General features: G+C 42.5%; 1 protein-coding gene across 13 annotated transcripts in view; it reads left to right on the top strand.

Annotated features, from left to right (window-relative positions):
- The window catches only part of LOC134212902 (solute carrier organic anion transporter family member 4A1), a 312371-nt gene that overhangs the window by 97042 nt on the left and 197356 nt on the right, over positions 1–17973 (top strand). For 12 of the 13 annotated variants that reach the window (XM_062691218.1, XM_062691219.1, XM_062691216.1 and 9 more), the window contains one exon: positions 6910–7012. The exons of the other annotated variant lie outside the window; for it this stretch is intronic. In XM_062691218.1, coding sequence (XP_062547202.1) covers positions 6910–7012 — 103 coding nt within the window. The remainder of the gene's footprint in view (positions 1–6909; positions 7013–17973) is intronic. 13 annotated transcript variants of the gene reach the window in all.

The raw sequence follows: 17973 nt of genomic DNA, 5'->3' as shown, positions 1-17973 counted from the left end.
GCCAATAAAACAGGTCTCAAAATGATATTTGGAAGAGTGCTTTCATCAAATTTTCACGGTAGGTAATCATTCAACGTTGAACAAGCATAATGATTATGAAAAATCGATGGGAGATCCGTTTTAATTTGTGTATTTCGGTCGTTTGAAATTGCTCCGCAATTCAAACCCATCGGGGCAAATAGAAATGTGTGGTGCGGGGCAAGTTGAAACAACGATTCAAAACGTCTCCTTTGCAATTATTTTTTTTTTCTAAAATTCAACATGGTCTGTAAATACATTCGGAAAACATAAATTTATAAAAAGGTCCAAACTGCTGAAAATAAATTTAATAAATATTCGTCCGTCCCGTCATGAATGCAACAATCCTACAATCTCGACTAAAGAATAAAATGTTTAAACCGCATGGTCTAGTTTTGAGATTCTTAATCTACTTTTTTTCGTAGTCAGCATTGGCTCTCAAAAAAATAAAACAAAGAGCATGTAAACATTTCGTTAACTCCATTTGTCACTTATTCAGCCCACTCATTCTCCAATCGAAGAGTTTATGAGAGATACACTGGTTAATGAATGTGAATTTATTAAAAAGCCACAACCGAATTTATCAAGCGCACAATTCAAGTGAACCAAATAATGAACCATCCTGAAAAGTAATCCGAGTGGTCACCAGTAGGAGGTAATCAATCTGATAAATTTCCAGCGTAGTGCGTTCTCTAGAATTTGGACCCTGAAAATTACTCTTGTGACTTTGTTGTATACTGCCCTTATTCGCAGAAGAGTCCCATGTCTTTTTTTTCGACTTGAGTAATTTGCCATTGAATTTTTCAAACATGTTTTGCATGAATAAATACAAAAAAATCTAAGAAATTGAAAAAAAAATGCAATCTTTCCATAAATTTTACATAATATTCTTTATTTGTATATATTGATATGAGACAATTGAATGGACTATATTTAAGTTTATTTTTTGAGTAAAAGAGTATCAATATCTAGAATGTGACTTTTATGCGAGTAAGTATCAAGATGAGGCAACACAATTTGGGATTTGGTTTTCAAATTTTTAGAACAAAGCCTACTATGTTATCAGTTTTTCTTAAACAGGAGACAGTTTTAAGCTAATTTCTAGAAAGAAAATCAAAATCGTCAAAAAATTACATGGGACTCTTATGCGAATTTAGTCACCTTTACAACCTCGTGCATCTTGAGTCTCACTGAGTACATATATTGTGATTTTAATACGGAAAAATTAGCTTATGTCTGTAAGAAGCGCAGTGTTTCAACTTGCAACGATGCACATAAAAAAGTAATTTCAGTATGCTAAATATTTATAAAAAAGTTTAATAAGGTTGATTTTTTTTATGTTTATTCTTTGGCCCGAACTAACAAACACCGCAAAGGGACTCAAAATTTATCAAAGAGCGATTTTTTCATAGCACTTCAAAGTTCAACTTTAATAAAACCGTTTCAACTTGCTCCGGTGTACCTTAAGTCTGCGGAAAATGCTGCGGAAAAAAGCCGTCCACGATGATCTTAAGCTTGTCCGGACACATTTCGGCTGGCGTCGCTGGACCCCTGATCTTCTTTGTTTTTTTTGTTGGGGCGTAGAACCACTGCGTCCATTGAGTTGAACTTTTGTGGTATACCCCTGATTACTTTTAACTATGTATTCGCATCTTGTAGGTTGATCACAATTTGTCAAGTAAACAACCTAAGACGCGTCTTTTCCCAGTCCTGTATAATTGAGTTAATAAAACCCACTACCTTTCCAGGATTTGCAGTCCAAATATCTCCTGGTTGCATAAAGCCACTATTTAGAAATTTAGATCTACCCTTGTACAATGCATCACAACTGCAAAGTAGATGTTCCGAGGTTTTACGTTCCATGTTACAGAAACGACAGATATCATTCTGAATCTGGCCAATATTTTTCAAGTGATATCTGCTCGGGCAGTGTCCGGTTATTAGGCCAGTGAAGGAGCAAAGAGCTCTCTTGCTGAGCTCCAAGAGCTTTTCGGTTTTTTAACATTAGGAATTATAAATCTCTTTGATTGAGCACACTTTTCGGCAACCAACCAGTTGGTCATCAACCTTTGTGCTTCCCAGGATTTCAATTCCATTTTTATAGTACAGTATAATATACCGCAGAAAGGTTCTGGGCCAATAAACTGTGTGTTTGAACCTCGTTTTGCAAGCTCGTCTGCCTTTTCATTACCTTCAATGCCACAGAGTCCTGGAACCCAGTGTAGCGACCCTAAACGCCATGCAATAATCATCATTTTTCTTCTATATTTAAAGTATGTCATATAAACGAACAAAAGGAAAGATTGGACAGGTTGGAACCTGTCCATTTATGTTTATCAAATAGCAACCGCTGTTGAAAATAAACAACGGATATTTAAGTATAAGCAAAACTTGGCGAATAAGCTGGCCTAGAAATAGTAGCTGACTCAATTGTTAAATAATTGTTTATTTAGAGAGTACGAATGCTCTCGGAGCAGAATGTCACATGAGAGTAAATGTAGGTAGCATGCAACATTCTTCAAAAGGTAGTATGCAACATTATTGAAAATGAGAGAAAAATTGTAAACAATAGCCAGTAGTTATAAATAACGTTTTTGTAAATAAAGGGGAGAGTCGGATTTTGGACTTGGAGTTAGCAAGTCACATCAGAATTGTTCAAGTGTTTTATTTTTTCAAATTGTGATGACTGTTTTCCAGAAAACTAACCGCTCGGGCGTGTGCACCAGTATAGATTTACGGAGTTCTCTTGGCACACTTTTCGCAATGAAAGAATGCAGTCCCAGACAAGTTTTGATGTACATTTAAAGCTACTCAACGCTCTGAGTGCCGCTTGACTATCTGTGAAAACACACATATTTGCATATCTATATTTCCTTCCTACACAGATATTAGCACATTTCCTTATAGCAAAATCTCCGCTTGCAACACCGTTGGATAGTTTCCCATTGCCACTGAGATCGATATCCCAGGGCCAAAGATTCCTGCTCCTGTTTTGTTCCTATTTTTGAGCCATCTGTGTAGAATTTTATGTAACCGTCCCGAACAGTGGGACCTCCGACTTCCCAGTCCATACGTGATGGCTCACGTATGTAATAAGGAATGTCATAGTTCTCCACAGGTTTCATCCAGTCTCTACTCATATTCATCACTGGCCTACATTGAAAATTTTGTGAGATACTCAAGTGGCCCACTAAATTGCCTGACTTAAATAACTTCAATTGTTTGAGTTTTTGCATATTCTTTTCTCCTTTTAACTGCACGAATTCATGCAACGGTAGCAGATTTAGAATTGCATCTTACGATTTTGAAGGAATGCTACGCATCGCTCCCGTTATAGCAATGGACACTAACCCTTGCAATTTTGTCAGCTTCTTCTGTGCAGTAGCCTCCTTTGTTTTTGGTTACCAATGGACGAATAATGGAAGTATAAATCCACTTTATCATTTTTGGTCTTAAGCCCCATTTTCTGTTTTAGAGCATATCCAGAAAGCACTAGTTGCCTTTCCGATCGCACACTCAATATGAGCATTCCAGTTTAGTTTAGAATCCAGAATGACTCCCAGGTATTTGACCTGTTCACTAAGCTGATTTTCTGGTCCTCCAAGCTTTAGAGCTGTTAGATCAAGTTTCCTTTTCCTAGTGAATGGTACAATTACAATTTTTGACGGATTAATGCTAAGGCCTTCCCGAATACACCACGATTGGATAAAATTTAGAGCCCATTGCATTCTTTCAGAAATGATATTGTCGAATTTCCCCTCACTATGATGACAATATCGTCAGCAAAGCCTACAACCTCGAAACCTTTTTCTTCTAAGCTTCCTAGAAGATCGTCTACAACTAAGGACCACATTTGTGGTGAGGGGCCCCCCCTTGAGGGCAACCTTTTGTTGCCCATACTGTAAGAGACGAACTTCCCAGCTCTGCGAGATTTCTCTTTGCAAGCATGTTATGAATCCAATCTTCTATGTTACGACTCGATAAACGTTACCCCAAGGATTAGCGTCAACGTCTTGGCACAACTCCTTGAAGCAGTTCGACTTGCTGATTTGGATCGCCTGTTTGTAAGCCGCTCTACTTCTTCTTATTGGCATTACATCCTCACACTGGGACAGAGCCGCCTCGCAGCTTAGTGTTCATTAAGCACTTTCACAGTTATTAACTGCGAGGTTTCTAAGCCAGGTTACCATTTTTGAATTTGTATATCATGAGGCTAGCACGATGATACATTTATGTCCAGGGAATTCGAGACAATTTCTAATCTGAAAATTGCCTGGACCGGCACCGGGAATCGAACCCAGCCACCCTCAGCATGGTCTTGCTTTGTAGCCGCGCATCTTACCGCACGGCTAAGGAAAGCCGCTCTAACTTCATGAAAAACTATCTTTCGCTCCTCTCTGACCATTTCAGACCTTGCCCTCTGAAACTGTCTCCTAGCTCTGAGACAGGCACTGTCTCCTAACTCTGAGACAAACAGCGCGAAGATTGGCAAGATTATCGTTCCACCAGTAACATGGCAGCCGGCTGTTCGTTGGCTCTAATTTCCTCGGCATCGTCGCATCGCAAGCCCTCGCTATGTTTTCCGTCAGCTGGTCTGCGTCAAGGTTTGTAGCGTCGCTGTCCGCTCGAAGTGCTTTGATAAAAAGATCCTTCTCGAATTCCTTCGTCATCCATCTTCGCCAACTACACCTCATCCCCCGTCGTACCGTCGGCGTTCGTGTTCCAACACTATATCGGATCGCCTAGTGATCGCTATGAGTATATTCTTCACAAACTCTCCAGTTTATGTTCCTCGCCATCGACGGACTGCAGAACGTGCCATCGACTATGGACTCCCTGGTATCTCTGCGGAATGTACTTATGGTACCTTCGTTGCCCAGTCTTACTTCCAGCTTAGCCAGCGCCTCCAGCAAACTGTAACCTCTGGCGTTAGTCAATCTGCTTGCCCCAATGGGCAGTGCCCAAGCATTGAAATCGCCTCCGATGATCACCGGTATTCGGCCGATCAGATTCTCCGTGAGTGAGTCCAGCATCCGGTTATACTGCTCCAAAGTCCACTTTGGGGGTGCGTAACAGCTACACGCAAAGATCCCGTTGATTTTGGCGATTACGAAACCCTCGCTTGAACTGTCTGCCACTTCTTGGATAGGGAATCTGCCCATCACTTGAATGGCCGGAGTCCCCGTAGCATCCGCCACCCAGTTGTCGTTGTCAGAAGGGATCCGGTATGGCTTAGCAATAATTGCCACGTCGCACATTGCTTCTGTTGTCGACTGCCACAACAGCTGCTGTGCGGTGTCGCAATGATTGAGATTTAACTGGGTGATCTCCATTAATCTCGACCCGCCATCGCCTTCGCATTCTTGTAGGCAGGGCATTGGAAGCCACCCGTCATTTGGTCATTTGCTGCTAATACATCTATTTTTGATCCAGTTTTTTTCAATTGTAAGTTTTATGCAAAAATTAAATACGTTTTAAGATGAAAATACTACATACATATTGATCATTTTGTTTAATAAAGAATTCACCACGGACGCTCTTCTATTAAGAGTTTGATGGAAAACAGGCAATTTGTAAAATTGGTGCTTTTGGAAAAAAATAAATCATGCTTCGGGGCCAAACATCGTTTTTTTTTCTATATTTACCAAGCTGTTGTCTGAGCGCTTTCTTCTGTACTTTATCAAATTTCAAGCAAATATTATCATTGTCTGTTCGTCAAAGACTATTTACATCAGATTTCAATCATAATCAAATTTCCACTCACATCAATTGGCAGTAAAGCATGTAAACCGGAATCGATTCCATTTCGTGTACTCCAGCCACACTTCGAGTTCAATTTTAGGGATCACATCACATTACATCGCAGTGAGCAACCTGTGCCTTTCACCCCATGACTGGTGAGGAGCTCCGTGGTATGCCACTTTCTTCACAGCAGCAGCACCCTCTTTTCCACCGAAGTTGATAGCGTAAACGAAAACAATATAAAAATATTTCCATCATAATTTCATTCATCGCCCTTTTTTATTATCTTCCCCGAGTCTATTAGAGAAAGGGAAAATACACTGCCGGATGGCGGTAGTACGTCTTGCTTACCGGAAGTTATCTTTTCTCCCAATAACATTGCCTCTAATAGGGTACCATCCCACCTCGGCTCGAGGGAAGTAGGTGAAGTGCGTTTGGCTTTTGTTTGCCCACCACGGACAATCGGGAAGAAGCATTGAATCGTGTTGCAGAAATTTCCGGAGGGCGCAGATGGCTTACGTACGTACAGTACGGTGGACTCAGTTAGAGACTAGGAGATGAAGTGTGATCGATGGGAATGGAGAACAGTAGCAATTTTCCAATTGAGTCCTATTGATTACGGCGTCTACAGGAGGGATAGGGTAATTCGATTCCGATGGGCTAATTCAATTTATTGCACAATAAGTGGTTTTGATTCAGCCTTCTTTCTGGGAGGTTGCACCTAGTTGGTAAAATCGTTGAACCGTTTTACATTACTCAAGTAAAATCTTGCTGATAGCAGTATTGAGAAATAGTTGCACAAATAAGTTATATACTGAGTTAAAGAAACCGAAATAATTGATTTGTAAACGGCTGACATTATTGATTGAGAATACCAGATGCTGAGACTTGGGGTGGGGGAGCTATGTAAGCTATAGCACCTCGAAGGCCTTACGTTGTTTCCACAGGACTGAACAGAATTTAAATTTATGTGTTGAACAACAAGCACTCTATATTTTTTAGTGGATACTCTACCATCGACATATCAAGATTAGTTGCTTTATCCGCTCCATCTACTTTTTGTAGCATACATGTGTTACCCTTACCTCACCTATGACATACTGTAGTCTGTGATTTTAATAAAGTAAAATTTTGCATTTTCATTCACAGGCATCTACTACACGATGGCTGTCGTTGGTCCAGCTGCCGGATACGTTATTGGCGGCCAGCTACTCCTCTTCTACACCGACATGTTCGTAGTGGATTCCTCAACGTAAGTACCGTCATCATCTGCGCTTTTCGGAATGCTTGCTTGCTCGCTCGCTTGCTAAAAAGACATTTGAATTATTCAAAACCACATTGCAATCCATCTCGTCCCTTTCCTCCCCATCACGTGTGCCAGCCACCGAAAACCGACACTGACTGATCTGTTTATAAACCATTTTCCGCATTGTTGACATTCGTTCACACCTCTCTATTGCCTTTCGACTGAAGCAACGCACCATAACATTGCAAGTATATGATGTTTCGGGTTGGCTATATTTGCATTCTCAGACGCACGAGGAAACACACGGCTCATCTAATATTAATAAATTCAAATTGCGTGAAAATATCTTCAGGATGTAACCATTAATCGAGTGTGACGACAACAACGATGATGTGAGCTACCTTTCTTCTCGGGGATTCCGGGTGATGCCTTCTAGGGGCAATTTGAAGCGAAATTGTTCATAGAGGTAGCTTTACAACAATAATATGGCGGAGGTGCACGGGGCAACGTGGGAGGATCGCACACTAAATCGCAGTGGTGGATAACGACGTACTTTGCCTGCGGTAACATTGGCAGCATAATATGGAAAATGATTCAATAAGGGTTTCCCTCGCTTCGTTTGTTGCTATTTTATGCCACCATCCTCACGGGGTTCAGTCTGCGTTGCTGAGGGCAGCGAAGCTGATGAATACGATGAGTAATAGCAACAGTGTGAAGAAGAATATTGCTTGCTAGATGACTAACGAAAGGCTTTCGTCTTGGCTTCTGCAAGTAACTTGCTTCCATGACCGTGAGACAATCTCGGCAAGGATCTATTGTTGGAGTAACAACAACTCATACTGTAGAGGAATTTAAATGCAAAGGAGCAACGTATATCAGATATTTCGTAACGACAAAAAATTCCAATGGAATAACACATGGTGATATGCTATATTTTGAAAAGGTTTGTGATGAATAAGATTAGGAGAGCAGTTGTTATAGTGACTTGATATTTTAGGATTAATGTGCTTGTTAGTAGCTGTACAACTACATCCTAAGCTCAAAAGTATAAAATATCTTTTCTCCATTAATAATTTGAATTTAAAATTTATACTTGGAATTATAAAAATCAAATCGTGTGTGTACAACTTTTCCATCGAAATTAATTTTGTTTTCACCTAGATACAATTTATGTTTATAGAGTACTTTATTTTGATTCAATTTTATGTATATTGATAGATTATAGATGGTGTGTGTAGTAGCAGAATATACACGATCTACTCGGTTTAGTTTGAGATAGTTTTTGCCCAGGTTGTGGATCACCCATTACTGATGCAAGACGATCACTCGTGATGCTAAGAGGGTCTTTTGGGAACAATTGCACAGCATCAACCCGTCTGAAACGTCCGCCCAACACTAGATCTGTTTTCCTAGAAATTCAGGGTAGGCCTTAGCGTAGTTTCATGGTCGCTAGGGAAATGTTTAGTATCGGTAGTTGACCTTGAGAACTACTTTCGGAATAAAATTTCCATTGTGAAGCCAACGCTTATCAACTTCACCGTGGCCCTGACCCTGGACTTTCCCATATCAATCATTTCTTTATCACGGGAAAGCTCACGCTGACTTAGCATGCCTAGAGCTCACGCGAGCTAACGGTAAATCGACAGCAACTGCATCGGCGCGCCGTCGTTTAGAATTTTTCACTCCGCTGATCTATGATTTTTCAGGCAGATTCAAATTCAAAGCAGTCCGCATAATTTCCCGATAGATATCCCAATCTGAAGGGGGTCCCGTACACTCTAACTTTCACCTGACTGAGTAAAGTTGTATTGCCATCTCTTTTCTTCCCACGGAAATTTTACTCAGTTTCCGTCAAAAGCAGGATTACTCATAGTTTTGAGTTGTCCTGCTTTTGACGGAAATTGAGTAAAATTTCTGTGGGATAGAAAGAGAGGGCAATACAATTTTACTCAGTCACTGAGTAGGTGAAAGTTAGCGTGTAGCGTAGTTGGCTACACGTTCGCCTTATAAGCGGACGGTCATGGGTTCGATTCCCAGCCCCTCCACCAAGCCCTTGTCAGTCGCCTGAGGTGCAGCCCAAACGGTGGCGTTTTGGGGTGCGTGTCTTACCGACGTACCCGGATAAACGGCAACAGAACAATGCAATGAGCAATTGGATACACGATACGGAGAAAAAGGACGCAATGGACTCACGATGAGATGGACCCGGCAATGATAACAACAACGAATGTCTAAAAATAGATTCAGTGTGGATTCTGTACAGCAGAATACCACAGTAGATCACGGCACATTAGTGGTTAAGAAACACAAAGTGCCTACCAAATAAAGAAATGAATAAAAAAAAGTATCCCCAACTCATCACTTTGAAACTCTGAAAATACCAAGGATTTCCTTGAAAAAACTATGAAGAACTTCGAGTGCAAATTCTGAAGAATTATCCTTTTTTTTTAAATTTTATCAACGTGTTTTAACATTTTCGTTAAAATCCTAAAGAATTTATCGTTGAAATAGAAATTTTGAACGGATAAGGATCATTTGACAGAGAGCCGTTTGACCAAAAGCCAAATGTTTGTCCAAATATGGCATTTGACCGAACAAACCATTCAGCCAAACCCCATCTAGCCTAAAATTATTTCGCCGAACAGTACCTTTGGCTGGAAAAATCCGTTGGCCGAATAGCTCAATTAATTGGCCGAAATGGACGTTTGATAGAAAGGGCCATTTGGCTAAAATGGATATCCGGCCTAAATTGTCGGAGTGTTTTGCAGAAAGGTCATTTTCGGTCCAAATGGCTCTTTCTGCAAAACGACCAAACGGCATTTTTAACTAAAATGTAAAAATGACATTTTCGGCAATACGGCAGTTTCAACCTAAAGGCCTGCTAGGGCAAACAACTTTGTTGGCCAAATTACGAGCTCGGTCGAATGTCTTATTCGGCTGTTTGTCGCTTTCGGGCAAATACGTTTTCGATCAAACTGTTTTCGACCCAACAACTGTTTCGGGCAAACGTTCAATTCCGCCAAATGGAATTCGGCTGACCGTGTTAATTAATCATTAGACCCTTCTTCTTCTTCTTCTTCTTCTTTTTCAATGGCTCTACATTCCAACTGGAATTGGGCATGCTTTTCAACTTTTTTCAGCATTTTCTCAGTTATCAATTGAAAGCTTTTTTTTCGCCCGTCATTGCATGAGTTGAGTATGTATCTGGTATGGCAATTGCAATGGATATTCTATGCCCAGGGAGTCGAGAATGTTTCCAGCCCGGAAACATCCTAGACCGGAACAAGAATCAAACCTGCCATCTCCGGATTGGCAATCCTACGCCTTTGCTCGCACGACTACTGGAGACCTCAATCCATTAGGCCCATCATTAGATCCATCTGACCGAAAATACCGTTTGCCGAAAAGGTCATTTAGTCGAAATGGCCATCTAGCTGGAAGGCTATTTGGTCATATGATCCAGTCGGCCAAATGGCCCTTTCTGTCAAATGACCATTACGACCGAACGGCATTTTCGGCCAAACAAGCTGTTTTTTAGGCTTTTCCGACCGATTGTCGTTTTGGCCAAATGAAATTTTTGATCAAACCATTCTTCATTTATGACCGTTTTGCCTAAAATGTCTTTCCGTCGAATGATTGTCGGCCAAATGACCCTTTTCCATTTTTGAGTTATTTTCCGTAAAATTTTCGATGAACTTCCTATGAGCAAAATACAGAATTTCCCGTAGAAATCCAAAGGTCGTGGGTTCAATTCCAGGTTCGTCCCTCTCCTACCTTGTATTCGTACCTTAGTTCTTTCTGTGTTTCACGTTCTTCCAAAACGATTCCTACTGTTATAACCTTCCACAGTAACAAATCCAAAACCTCCCTTGGCACCTATGACAAGTCGTAGAGTTCTCTGCATCTTTCTTAAGTAGGTGTCCAACTAACCATCTTTCCCATTCCTTAGCATTCGCAAGGACGTGGCCAGGACCGATCTCGACTATTGGAGAGTGCATTGCTTCCATCTAAGAGATATAGTGATTAGTCCCAAATCAATATCTGTGGTAACGGATGAAAGTGATGCTACTCTCATACAATAGTCCAGGCTTGTACCACCTACGAATTTGTGCGAAATGCTCAATGCTAATGCTAATGCTAATGATGTGTGTTTGTGTCATCCTCTACCCCTTACCCAGCGGGTGTTGGTCAAGTAGTACTAAGAAAAATTTGATCAGATCTCATGCTTCGTAATGGTGCTCTTTTTTTTATGAACATTAGTGCTGTAAAAAGGAATTACTGCTGAAGCAAGAGTGGTGTCTTCAGTTAGTGTAGTAACAGGTACAGCAAAACATCACAAGGACACCTTTATTCGTAATAACTAATCAGGGAATAGAAGGTCAAGAAGAGCCATCGTTGCCAAATAGAGCTTGAACCGGATACTTGGGACTCCCACAATATCCGCGGCAATAGCAGCAAACGATGCCCTGTACCTATTTAGTTATTGGTTCAGATCAAATATGTATGAGGCATCTACAAACAAACGTAACTCTTCTTAGTAGGGAAAATATCGTCTCAATTTTACAGAAAATACTATTTAATGCCATCTATAATAAAAATTGTTTGTCAGTTTTTTTTACGCTAGCTTTAAAATCATGCGTCTGCTAACATATTCAACAACTTCATCAGAACAAGGAATATTCAGTAATCTGTACACTAATCGAATAAAATCAATAATCAAAGAGATTGAGCATTGGCGTATCTTTTGGTATATTCGCGCAGCACAGATGCATTCTAAACCATACTTCAAACACGTGAACGATGTTCAGACAAGAAGTGTTACACCTGTTTATTTGTGTGAAATAAATAAAAAAATATAGGTGAAGGAAACAACAGCTTGCTCACCAGATTTCAAATTCATATGTCCTTTTTAAGCTTAAGCTAACGACAAGAAAAACGATTCTTCCACCGATTTCCAGCATATAGTAGTCGCAGGATGCCCATTTCCAACTACTGTTTAGGGTGTTGGCCATCTTGTGCTTCTTGTCGTTTATCGGAAATGAGTATGCACTGTTGGGTGCGTTTTTCACCACAGCATTTGGAAGTCTATGAGGCCAATCACTTCACAACCTCATGTAAATCTCCGAAATGATCGCGGCAGCGAGTTTTCCCTCGCATAGCATCGCCCGATTCAATGGTGGCACAATAAATTAGTTTCTCTGGATCTGCCAGCTGCTGGTTAACTCCATCCGTCGTCTGGTGTATTTTTCCAGCTTCCGTCGTCAGCGGTCGACATTATTACATTGCCGAAGGATCCTTCTACTGCTTCGATGTATTTTCCAGCAAGCAGCGTTTTGCTTGGGAATTGTAATTCATCAAGCTGACAGCGAGAAAAAAATGGGACGAAAACCTGAACGTCCGTTGTTACGCACGGCACACTACGTTTCTGGCAAGTTTTTATCACTTTGATAGTTTTACAGTAAGATCGCGGGTGAGTTTTGATCAACCCCTATTTTTTGAAAATTTGATTTTTCCCATCCCTGTCATGAGGAACGTTGCAGAACGGTTTCCACCAAAATTACAGTTTTCAAACTGCAGGTGCTCCGACGACTTACTACCAAATTAGCTAAAAAATTAGAAGGATTAATAGAACAGTAAATATCCTCGTTTAAGCATACGGGAGCGAAAAAGTCTAAACTTGGAGCACTCTAATGGATAATTTGGGCATATGTAGGCAGTATGCTTTCTAGATACAGGATAGACATTCCCGACTAGAAGGTCATATCAAAATTATATCAACATATGTTATCATGTTATATTAATTTTTATAACATAATTTGTTAGAAACATGGTGCAGGATGTTGTTAAAATATCTAAGTTTCTATCAAAAATTACACTAGTGGAAACAAAAAACTATCAAATTTTGTTACAATTTTATAAAAAAATAACATATTTTGTTAGAAATTTAACAGAATTAGATACAAAATATATTGTTTCAGTGCCGTTGCAAATTTTTACAGTTCGTGATAGGTCTCCAGATTGTGATCAACAATCAGAAATTTTTGTTTTGTGTTAACAAAAATATTTTTCGAGAAATTGAAACTAACAAGATTACAAATAAGGCAATATTTTCAAATTATATCAGCGTTGTGTTATCTATGGCTGAGAGACTTTGCTATATATATTTTAATTGCTTACTGTTGGGCAATTTGGAGCATTTTTTTGAATCATATTATGATAAAATCCTGTTGAAAGATAATGGCTACTAAGAATAAAATTGTATCAAAATAAGTTAAAAAAATCTCAATAGGTTAATATTGTGTTTAGTTTCTGTTATACTCTTCAAGTCGGGTTTACTTCTCACCTTTGAAAGGCCTTCAGCGTAATATGCACAATGAGGTCCAATCACTAAACTAATTTTTAACCGGAGCTAGAGCGACTCTGCCTGCTGTTGGACAAGAGTATTACGAAGAACTTCATAGCAATTTTTTCGTCTACGTGGACGACATAATCTTGGTCGCTTTACGGCGGCTTCTAGAGGTCATATTTGCAAAGGTTGGCACCAGCCTTGAGACCAGCTCTGCGAACCTGCCATCAAGATTATTAGACCCTTTGTTTTACCTCGGGACCGCAAAGCTCGGGTTTGGAGGATTATCGGCAGCTAACCCCAAAACTGCTGGTCTAGATCCAACGACAGTTTTTAGGCTGGATGCTCATGACCTCTTTTCGGATTTCGGGTTGCAGGGTGTTCGGACTCAGGGTGGCTTCGTTGGTGTCTGCCGGATTCCAAAAGGTGCACCAGCTGCGAAGAAAACGGCTTGTATGAGATCGTATCCTGGTGCTCGTCGTAACTAACGGCCTTTATGTTGCTGAGCTGGCAGCAGTTAACTTCCCGATCAGCGCGTAGACCATTAGTTCATCTTCTAGAATAGTCTTAGTTGTATTGAGGAGCTCTGGTCGATGAAACCAGCTAAGCACTCATCTTGCTTTGTAATAAACATAAGAGAGTAGATGCGTGTTTTGGTCGAAAGATCATTCAAGATTACCTTTGTTTGGGTCCCATCTCACTGCTCAATTTATGGCAATGAGAAGGGGGAATTGCTGGCAAAGATGGGCGCACATGGAGAAGAGGTTTATGATAGACAAATCTCGAATAACGAGTTTTCCCATCACAGGCCTGGTAGCGGGTCACTTTTTAGTGACTTGGTCACTTTTTTCGGGTATGTCACTAAAAAGTCTCTTTTTTCGAGCTCATGTCACTAAAGTCACTTTTTCTCGTAAAAAGTCACTATTTTCATCTAATTTGATTTAAATTAAAGGAAGGGTACTAAATCCATTATTCATGACAAAGGAAATTATAAATAATTTAATGCTTTCTGTGCTCATCGATAAAGTTGCTTTATAGTAAACTGATAGATGTATAGAAAATGAACACCTAAGGCTTTTTAGCCCGAAAGTCACTCTCAACTTCTTCTTGTCTTCAAAATCCCCACTAATACTTGACCAACCTTTCAACTCAGTTATTAGCTTTCCAATAATATTTATGAATATTTATACTGTAAGGTTAGCAGAATGCGATCGAAAATCAAAACATATTCCAAAGCCTAACTGCAGACTTTGATTATTATTTATTTATTCAGACTAAGGCCGAAGTGGCCTGTTCGGTATATAACAGTCTTCTCCATTCGGCTCGGTCCTTGGCTACGCGTCGCCAACCACGCAGTCTACGGAGGGTCCGCAAGTCATCTTCCACCTGATCGATCCACCTTACCCGCTGTTCACCTCGCCTTCTTGTTCCGGTCGGAACGTTGTCTAGAACCATTTTCACCGGATTACTGTCCGACATTCTGGCTACCGGCCCGGCCCACCGCAGTCGTCCGATTTTCGATGCTTCGGACTACCATTCCGCGGGAGGCTGCGAAGTTTATGCATCGTTGGCCGTTGTCATTCGATACGGTGTGCAGACTATCCGGTCCGATGACCGGTCTATACATTTCCTCCCTTCCTACCTGTGCGTTCATGTCACCGATGACGATTTTAACGTTCCGCAGTGGGCATCCATCGTATGTCTGCTCCAGCTGTGCGTAGAACGCTTCTTTCTCGTCGTCGGGTCTCCCTTCGTGTGGGCAGTGCACGTTGATGATGCTATAGTTGAAGAAACGGCCTTTAATCTTCAGCTTGCACATCCTTGCGTTGATTGGCTGCCACCCAATCACGCGTTGGCGCATCTTCATTTCATTTATTTAGTTAACATCTAAACAGATAACACTGAATCAACAATTTGACGCCACAATGCACGGTTCGAGGCCGCATCTCTCCATCCTCGGATACGCCCCACGCTCGCCAAGTCGTTCTGCACCTGGTCTGCCCATCTCGCTCGCTGCGCTCCACGCCGTCTCGTACCTGCCGGATCGGAAGCGAACACCATCTTTGCAGGGTTGCTGTCCGGCATTCTTGCAACATGTCCTGCCCATCGTACCCTTCCGGCTTTAGCTACCTTCTGGATACTGGGTTCGCCGTAGAGTTGGGCGAGCTCATGGTTCATTCTTCGCCGCCACACACCGTCTTCTTGCACACCGCCAAAGATGGTCCTAAGCACCCGTCTCTCGAATACTCCGAGTGCTTGTAAGTCCTCCTCGAGCATTGTCCATGTTTCATGTCCGTAGAGGACTACCGGTCTTATTAACGTCTTGTACATGACACATTTGGTGCGGTGGCGAATCTTTTTCGACCGCAGTTTCTTCTGGAGCCCGTAGTAGGCCCGACTTCCACAGATGATGCGCCTTCGTATTTCACGACTAACGTTGTTGTCAGCCGTTAGCAAGGATCCGAGGTAGACGAATTCCTCGACCACCTCGAAGGTATCCCCGTCTATCGTAACACTGCTTCCCAGGCGGGCCCTGTCGCGCTCGGTTCCGCCCACAAGCATGTACTTTGTCTTTGACGCATTCACCACCAGTCCAACTTTTGTTGCTTCACGTTTCAGGCGGGTGTACAGTTCTGCCACCTTTGCAAATGTTCGGCCGACAATGTCCATGTCATCCGCGAAGCAAATAAATTGACTGGATCTGTTGAAAATCGTACCCCGGCTGTTACACCCGGCTCTCCGCATGACACCTTCTAGCGCAATGTTGAACAACAGGCACGAAAGTCCATCACCTTGTCTTAGTCCCCGGCGCGATTCGAACGAACTGGAGTGTTCGCCTAAAATCTTCACACAGTTTTGCACACCATCCACCGTTGCTTTGATCAGTCTGGTAAGCTTCCCAGGAAGCTGTTCTCGTCCATAATTTTCCATAGCTCTACGCGGTCTATACTGTCGTATGCCGCCTTGAAATCAACGAACAGATGGTGCGTTGGGACCTGGTATTCACGGCATTTTTGAAGGATTTGCCGTACAGTAAAGATCTGGTCCGTTGTCGAGCGGCCGTCAACGAAGCCGGCTTGATAACTTCCCACGAACTCGTTCACTAATGGTGACAGACGACGGAAGATGATCTGGGATATCACTTTGTAGGCGGCATTAAGGATGGTGATCGCTCGAAAGTTCTCACACTCCAGTTTGTCGCCTTTCTTGTAGATGGGGCATATAACCCCTTCCTTCCACTCCTCCGGTAGCTGTTCGGTTTCCCAGATTCTGACTATCAGTTTGTGCAGGCAGGTGGCCAGCTTTTCCGGGCCCATCTTGATGAGCTCAGCTCCGATACCATCCTTACCAGCTGCTTTATTGGTCTTTAGCTGTTGAATGGCATCCTTAACTTCCCTCAAGGTGGGGCTGGTTGGCTTCCATCGTCCGCTGAACTGACGTAGTCATCTCCTCCGCTGCCTAAACTTTCACTGCCTGTACTCTCAGCGCCATTCAGATGTTCCTCGTAGTGCTGCTTCCACCTTTCGATCACCACACGTTCGTCCGTCAAGATGCTCCCATCCTTATCCCGGCACATTTCGGCTCGCGGCACGAAGCCTTTGCGAGATGCGTTGAGCTTCTGATAGAACTTGCGTGTATCTTGAGAACGGCACAGCTGTTCCATCTCCTCGCACTCCGCTTCTTCCAGGCGGCGTTTCTTCTCCTGAAAAAGGCGGGTCTGCTGTCTCCGCTTCCGTCTATAACGTTCCACGTTCTGCCGGGTACCTTGCTGCAGCGCGACCGCCCGCGCTGCGTCCTTCTCCTCCAGAATCTGTCTGCACTCTTCGTCGAACCAATCGTTCCGTCGACTTCGACCCATATACCCGACGTTGTTCTCCGCTGCGTCGTTAATGGCTGCTTTAACTGTACTCCAGCAGTCCTCAAGAGGGGCCCCATCGAGCTCACCCTCTTCCGGCAACGCTGCCTCGAGATGCTGCGCGTATGCAGTGGCGACATCAGGTTGCTTCAGTCGCTCTAGGTCGTACCGCGGCGGTCGTCGGTACCGAACATTGTTGATGACGGATAGTTTTGGGCGCAGTTTAACCATCACCAGATAGTGGTCAGAGTCGATGTTAGCGCCACGATATGTCCTGACGTCGATAATGTCGGAGAAGTGCCGTCCATCAATCAGAACGTGGTCGATTTGTGATTCTGTCTGCAGTGGTGATCTCCAGGTGTACCGATACGGGAGGCTGTGTTGGAAGTAGGTGCTACGAATGGCCATATTCTTGGAGGCGGCGAAATCAATTAGTCGTAGGCCGTTTTCGTTCGTCAGCCGGTGAGCGCTGAACTTTCCAATAGTCGGTCTAAACTCCTCCTCTTGGCCAACCTGAGCGTTCAAATCTCCTATGATGATTTTGACGTCGTGGCTTGGGCAGCTGTCGTACTCACGTTCCAGCTGCGCGTAGAATGCGTCCTTATCATCATCAGTGCTTCCGGAGTGTGGGCTATGGACGTTGATTATGCTGAAGTTGAAGAACCGGCCTTTGATCCTCAACCTGCACATTCTTTCATTGATCGGCCACCACCCGATCACGCGCCTTTGCATATCGCCCATCACTATGAAAGCTGTTCCCAGCTC

The sequence above is a fragment of the Armigeres subalbatus genome, chromosome 2 (assembly GCF_024139115.2).
Source record: "Armigeres subalbatus isolate Guangzhou_Male chromosome 2, GZ_Asu_2, whole genome shotgun sequence".
Taxonomy (NCBI): Eukaryota; Metazoa; Arthropoda; class Insecta; order Diptera; family Culicidae; genus Armigeres; species Armigeres subalbatus.
This window is presented reverse-complemented; position numbering and strand designations above follow the sequence as displayed.